Below are 7,729 nucleotides of genomic sequence, written 5' to 3'. Positions count from 1 at the left end.
GCAAAATTATTTAAGTCTTCGAGCTGCGATGTAAGATGCTGGTTCTGCTCTCGCTGTTGAACCTCTGCTACGCGCTACAGGTAGTAATACTTCACAGACGGAGCGCAGCTTCTTCTCCACCTGGTAGTGAACTCTCACACTGAACCTCTACTTAAAGCTGCAGCATCTAACTTAAAGATAAAATTTTACATACGTATTGAAACTTTCGCTGTCCTAACATGAGACAGATAACCTCTGAAAAAATAATCGATGTCCTCTGCCTCCTCCCTGTTCTGCATAATTACTCCGCTCAGTCAGAAACAGCCAATCAGAGCTAGTGGTAATCAGCTAGCCGCCATGCTATCAGGAAGTTTTCATTCAGTAACTCTGGATTGTTTATTCTAATGGAACCTGTTTTTGCCTTTGAATGTTAAGTTTTATACTTGAATTTTTTGGCAATGTTGAAAGGTTTTTAGACTCTTTGCATTATTTAGCCTCTTCAGAGCCTTCATATGTTATCAGTCTGTTAATGATAGTATTATCAATAGCAGTACAATTTGAACAATGCCTGTTTTGTTTAGTTTTCTTCTTGGAAAAAGTTATTAAAAACACGTTTTTGGCTAAATGAAGGTGAATTCATGGTTCCTTTTTCCACATAATGTAACCGGTAGTGTTTATGATAAAAAAAATAAATAAATAATAATTATGTGATCGGTATCGGTGATCGGCCCTCATGGGTGATCGGTATCGGCAGGAAAAAACCTGATCGGCACATCTCTAATGAACATGTGAAGTGAAAAGCTCATCCCTTTCTACTTGACTTAACATCAATACAGTGTAAAGCTAATCTAATCTGATTATTATTTTTTGATTAACTGCTTATTAATTGAATAGCAAAAAACAAGAATAGGAGATTTATTTACAAGATTTGAACCTGGTGAAGCCAAAACTGTCACTTGAGGAGTTCTGGGTAAAATATATGTAAAAATGTTTTTTTTATTTTTATTTTAAATAAAAACGCTTAAATTTTATTTACCGTTCTGGCTTAATTATTGCTCTGATGGGTTTTTTTTAAGTCTATACACGCTAGTTAATGATTATTTCAATAATGAATTCATCACGATTAATTGTTTCAGTTCTACATGAAAAATGTGAAAAAGTTCATTCATTGTTTCAGCTGAGTGCTGATTGGCTAGAAGGATATCAGAATTTGAAGCGGACTAACCCTGAAGCGTGAAAAATCAGAATAGGAGGCATCGTAGGTCTTGTGGTGAGCTTCCACCAAGCTAGAGATCATCCGTGCCTGCTCCTCGTTCAGACGTGGCCTCTGCGCCTCCCGGGCTGCCTCCTCTTCTTTCCTCTTCATTATCATTTCCCTTTTCCTCTGCACTTCCTCATCCGTCAGTATAACTGCAACAGGCAGATAGACGGAGGGACAGGTCAAAAACAATGAAGTAACTCCACATTTTCAGAATACTACTGAAGATCGGTTACTTAGATGTTACTTATATATACTGTACTGTATACCATTTGCACATAGACTCACTGTAAGCAGCAATGTCACACATTTGTACTTTAAGAAGGTCAGTTAAAAACAAATCACCTTTTTTATTTTTAAGCTGAACACACCTTATTCCACAGCACAGCTATTTAAGTTTGTCAAATTCAAGCATAACTGACCTACTTCCCTCTCCCTCGCTATTTTGTTTCTTAGTTAAAACATGTCTCACCTTGTTATCTAGTCTTAGTGTAGACAGTTCATAGCAAAACACTGCATCCCTTTTATTTGAGATTACATTTAAGTCTAGCAGGGAAATGTGGGCGGGAACTTGTGTGGGTGACATCATGCTGGAAGGAGTCTAGATTAAAATAACATTGGAGCTCATTTAAGAATATCGTGATATATATCGTGTATCGTGATATAGCAAAAATATATCAGGATATTACATTTTTTCTCATATCTTTTCTCATAACTTTTTCCAGTACCACATGTTGGAGATAAAAACAAAACAAATAAACTAAAATGACAGTTTAATTAAACTAAACCATTTTATGATATCATTTATTACTGTTATTTATAACATCTTATATTAGTATAATGCATTCTAAAGGTAAAATAAAATCTAAAAATGTTATGTCTTGAAATGTTTTTCTTACACAAATCCTATACACCTGACTGCTGCGATAAAGTTACAAAAATGTCTTTAAAATGTTCTTGCTAAGTTTTCTGGCATGAAGCAAACAGAAATATTTGAGGAATTCTAACTGACCTAAAACAAGAGAAATTTGGCCTTATTTAACTTCAAACAGTGAGAAAAAAATGTGTATGTGTCTTTTAATTATCTTTAAATATCTGGTTTCAACTGTAAACGGTGCTTTCCAAGTTTATGCTCTGAATCAAACGCTAGATTGCACTTTATTACAAAACTGTGCAGCTTATATATACAGAAATCAAGCACTTTCCAAACATTGAAAGCATCCAATTGAAATGTAATAATTTTCAATGATTTTAAGCAACTGTATGAACCCTGTGATATCCTTCTGTGTTCAGCATTATTTTTTGTAGTTTTGCTTCTTTCCTACAAAGCTCTACTTTTTGGAGGACGGATGTAATTCTTCTTTCTACTCATATGCCATGAATAAACAACAGCATAATAGTTTGTGATTGAACCGACACCCAAAGAACTGGAGCGCAAGACGCTGTGGATGTAGGACGGCAGCCAGAAAAACAAGGAAGGGGAAGTTTAAATCATCGCTTCCCAAGGTTTACTCTTCAACTGGAATGTGAGATCTCTGAATACAAAAACTGCAGTACCATAAGTGGTTCACCACATTATTACCTCTAAAGTACCTCTACCACTCTTAGAGACTGCAAAGGTAGACAGTCAGCATTACTGAGGGGGGATGAAAACACTGAGTAATTGTGCAAATTCGATTATATAATCCAGGACATTTTACAGTGAAAAATCTGCAGCCTGGATCTAGAACATTTAAATGCAAGTTTCTGTTTCTACTATGGTATGGCGCAAAAAAGAGATACGGTGATCTGTATTTGTCGGTGTTTAATTGTTACGTCCACCAAGGGCACAACATATTTGAGGACACAAGACAAGAATGAGGGTTCAACAAAATATTTTATTCTTAAACTCTCTTGAACTTTGGTTTTCTTGGTTCAGCTGCTTCTGATTTTCTGTGAAGAAAAAGAGAGTTGAAGGCCCTCAGTTTCCCGTGTCCCCCCCCAAAAAAAGAAAAACAAAACCCCAAAAGTAGTAACAGAAAGTTGGACCTGGTGAGCCGATCAAACAGAACAAAACGGTACAGCAGGGGGCCAACCCTATACAGGGCCGTCGAAGCCCCTACTAGTACCGGACTAAAGCAAAAAGAACCTAATGCAAAAGACAGATCGAAACCAGGACAACCGGTCCCACCAGGCCAAAATCACAACGAAAAAACAAACAAACACAGGCTAACAGAAATACCACATAGCAGGCTGGAAACCTCAGCTGCGGCCCACAGCGGCTGGACTAGCGCACACCGCGCCTGGTGGTGGTGGAGCGAGCGGAAGCGAGTGGAAGGGCGGAGGTTTTTTTCCAACATGCCGAAACCCAGCCTATTTATAGGCGGATCAACAGCGCCACAAATAAACGTAATCAAATGACCAAAAAGAAGGAAGTTATCCAAACTACAAAATATATTAACAAAATGTCATTCAATTAAAGTCTATAAGAAAACAAAGAGAAAATAGACAAAAATCATAATGTGCCCGAAGCACGTAACATTAATTTAATTCCAATAAAAACGTGTTTCCCCTGTCTGACTCTGTTTTAGTCTTACAAACACCTTTGTATTTAAAATATTTCTTAACAGGTAGGATATTCTTGTAAAATAATTAGTGCATACTAATTCTTTTAGTGTGCACTAAAAGAATTAGTGTATAGTAATTATTTTAGTGCTTTTAATTCTTTTAATTTAAAATGAAAAAGATTTTTATTTCATCATTTTGATGAAAAAGCTTTTCATTTTAAATGGGTAGGATATTCAGATGAAGGAAATGATCTTCTTGTGGTTTCACTGTGTATATAAATTGTTCCAATACAATGCTAAGCATAACTCCTAAGTTTCCACTTAAGTTCTGTCACTCAAATAATGTTGTCCAATATATTTAACATTAGCACAACCCGCTATAGTTTTCGGTTCATAAACATGACGGTAGTAGTTTTGGACGTGTAGCACTGGCAGATAGACTTAGCTATCTATCCGTGCTATGGTAGGAAAATCTGAAGAGATTTTCCTACCATGTCTTCAGATTTGAAGAGATGGACCAGAACACAGAGTAGACCAGTGTTCTGGTCTGACTATCAGACCAGTGTTCTGATAGTCAGAACACTGGTCTACTCTGGATCTCCAGAACCAGAACCAAACATGGAGAAGCAGCATTCAACTTCTATGCACCACAAATCTAGAACAAACTTCTAAAAAACTAAAAGCTAAAGTTTTTAGCTAAAAAATTTAGTTAACTTTTTAGCTAAACTAAAATCAAAAATAGATTGAAATTAAAATTGAATCAAAAAGGCAAAAAGAGTTGCCTTTGATTCATAATAATTGGTAAATTGATCAACATATTTGAAGTATATTTGCTTGATGCAATGTGTATTTCTCATTCCATAATTGGTGGCTGCATTGTGTTTTTGTGATGTAAAGCATTTTGAACTGCCTTGTTGAAATGTGCCGATTGCCGGGTCAGCGATACAGTGGGAACAATCAGCTCATCTTAATTCAAACAAGGTAAAGGAGGTAATTTCTACATTTAGGCATGGCAAGAAAAAAATTAACCAGAAAGTGCAATATGCTCCTTTAGATGATGTTTCACAGGTATACCGCCTCAAGCAGCCTGTGTGGGTTTTATGGGACTTCAGGTAAAGACAGATGCATCTTTCAGTTTTCTCATTTTTTGAAAACATCTGTAAAATATGTAACCACAATAAAAAAATAAATCTGTAACTCCATTTATGCATGGCTTTGTTTACTGCTAGCTATAGAAGAATGTTTCTGTGAACCCCCGAGAGAGAAAAAAAAAAACAAAAAAAAACAATATTTTGTCTTGAAGTCTCTCCCCTGGAAACAATCTGATAAATGAAATAATTCCTCCTTATAAAACATGGGCGCATACTATCACATCTTTCTGTTTCAGTACCCAACTACAAATCGACAATAAAGGCACATAACATAAATATTTTTACAGTTAGTCCGCTTGAAATCCACATGGAATTGTGTTGTGACTGCTACAGTGATGCACTGCGCCTGAATGCCAAAACTCATATTAATCTCTTGATTCATTGCCATAGTAAACACTTAGCCACGAGGTTCTCAACTATGCAGCAAAGACAGACTGACAGACAGCACGACTCCCAGACAGATTAAAGCAGCCAAGCTGTTATGGCCCGGGCCCAGAGAGATGGGGTCACAACAAGCAGAAATATGCTGACAAATCTGCCATTTTGGCAGCAAAAGATAAAAAGAAAAATAGCCGTCATAATCTGCAGAGCATTTATTTATAATTAAGCAATTTAAGACAAAAAGAAAGCTCAAGCTTTGTTTTCTGGTAATTAGCTCAGCTAGAAGGCCTCTTAATCTGTTCCAGATGAAGGATGTAAGATAATGTTTCTTGTTTATTCATCGATAAAAGGTGGGGGTGGGGTATTTGACGGCTGTAAATGACTGGTCTTCTGAGCTCAGCGTCTGGCCTGTCAAACATTTAAACACAGTGATAGACTTCTCTCATTCTACTACTAACCTACTCCCTGATTCACAAACACTCAAAAACTACTTTTTAAGGCCCAAAAGAATCTACAAGCAGATCCATCCTAGGAACAGACACCTACCTATCTACTTCAGCTTCTGGCCTGTTCTATCTGGTAGATGTTTGAAAATGCTAAAGGATCTATTTTCTCAATCTATTGTATTTTTCAATACTTTTCATTGCAAATACTGAAGCAATCTTAGTCACAAGGCCGAAAAAAGCAAATAAATTTTTCTGCTAAACAGAGTTAAATAGGCTTTTATTTCTATTAAGCCCCTGTGATTAATTAGGCTTTGGGTGCACTCCCTTGTCCTTCTATTCTCCAGCCAGAATCAAACAGCCAACCCTCACTCCTTGTGGTAAGTGATATTCAAGTATGCAGGGAGTAATTGTGAATAGGCAGAGTTTGGTTCAGAGTTTGGCATGGGGGATCAAAGCAGCTATTCTCAGACTGTAACTTGATTGGACAAGTTCTTCCCTCACCAAGTCGGAGAACTGGATGCATCATTAAAGACAGAGTTCACAAAAGAATGTTGAAAGGAATATCTTGATCACCCAACAGCGCTTCAGCAAAATACTCAGCAGTTCACCAAAAGACAGTCAGTTGGCATTTTAAAAACAGTTGATTGGATGTGGTGATGTTGTGCCTGGCATGGCAACAAAAAAAAAAAGCATCAAAACAAAATAATTGAATGAAAGCACACACGGACAGAAGAATTAAATAAACAAAAACAAAATGAGGTTTTGGTCAACATTTCCAAGCCAGAGATGTTGATAAGAGATGCAAAGGCAGAGAACCCCTGGGAAGGAGCCAGAGGTTTGCTGTGGGCTTACACATTAACCAACCAGCCAACCAGTTTAATACAATGGAGGCTACTAACCTTTAGATTTAGTGTGATATATGTCAAGAAGCATTTGGTGTGTAGCCAATTTGTCCTTGCTAATGCCCCAGACTTGTGCTTTCAAGTGGTTAAATCCAGGTCAGTCAGGCATCAAGGCACCTATACATCCTGCATGTGACGCAAAATAGCTTATCAAAAGATCACAATGAGAGCTAACATGGTGTTGACTCAGTACACTCCAAACAACATACGTTTATTTCTGAATGTAACCATCAGCTCCTGTGTTTCTTGTTACTTCCCCTATTGATTGGCTTCTACTGGAAACACAAAATAGCTTCCATCGTTTAGAAAGCAAAATTACATTTTGTCAAGTCACGACCCTAGACATAGCAATATTTTACTCATAAACACCAAGGCACAAAGCAGACAGGTCACTGCTATAGGTGTATAGAACTCTAAGGGTATATTTGGGCTACAAAGCAATATCCAGAGCTTTGAACATCTCATAGTACCATCTCAATCCATCTGGAATGGAAAGAGCAAGACTGGTGTCAAGTAAAAGAAATGAACGGTCATATCTTCCAAAGCCAAAGATGTTGGATGTAAAAAGATGTAAAAACCCAAAGACAGAGTCCTTATAGAGCCATCGCAGAGTGTCTTTCACCTAAATAGAAAAGAAAATCATTATCCAGAGATTGACAAACAGCATAGAGGTGAGGACGGTACAGACCTAGCAATTATGAAAGAGTAGCAAGAAAGCAGTTGCTAAAATGAAGATTTAAGAAATCTGTTTTGTAGCCACAGCCCATGATGGGGACAGAACAAACATGTGGAATATGAGAACAAAACAAAAATTTTTTTTGTGGTGGAAAACCAAAACTGCACATTGTCTGAAAACACCACCACAATCATGGTGTGGGGATGATTTCCTTCAGCAGCAACAGGAATGCTGTAGATGAGAAGATGGATGGAGTTGTATACAGCAGTGGTCCTCAAGCCCCGGTCCGTGGACCAATGGGTACCGGGCCGCGCAAGAAATAATTAAATATTTCCATCCATCCATCCATCCATCCATCCATCCATCCATCCATCCATCCATCCATCCATC

The 7,729-nt window shown here is 37.4% G+C and overlaps 1 protein-coding gene across 1 annotated transcript in view; it reads right to left on the bottom strand.

Annotated features, from left to right (window-relative positions):
• Positions 1–1,154: 1,154 nt before the first annotated feature.
• The window catches only part of LOC106941374 (vitamin D3 receptor A-like), a 29,699-nt gene continuing 23,124 nt past the window's right edge, over positions 1,155–7,729 (bottom strand). The window contains exon 3 of the mRNA XM_015024381.1: positions 1,155–1,389. Within this exon, the coding sequence (XP_014879867.1) occupies positions 1,172–1,389 (218 nt within the window). The 3' untranslated portion in view covers positions 1,155–1,171. The remainder of the gene's footprint in view (positions 1,390–7,729) is intronic.

The sequence above is a fragment of the Poecilia latipinna genome, unplaced genomic scaffold (assembly GCF_001443285.1).
Source record: "Poecilia latipinna isolate Pla-1442-1.1 unplaced genomic scaffold, P_latipinna-1.0 Scaffold3629, whole genome shotgun sequence".
NCBI lineage: Eukaryota > Metazoa > Chordata > Actinopteri > Cyprinodontiformes > Poeciliidae > Poecilia > Poecilia latipinna.
The sequence above is the reverse complement of the archived record's forward strand: the minus strand, read 5'-3'. Positions and strand labels throughout refer to the sequence as shown.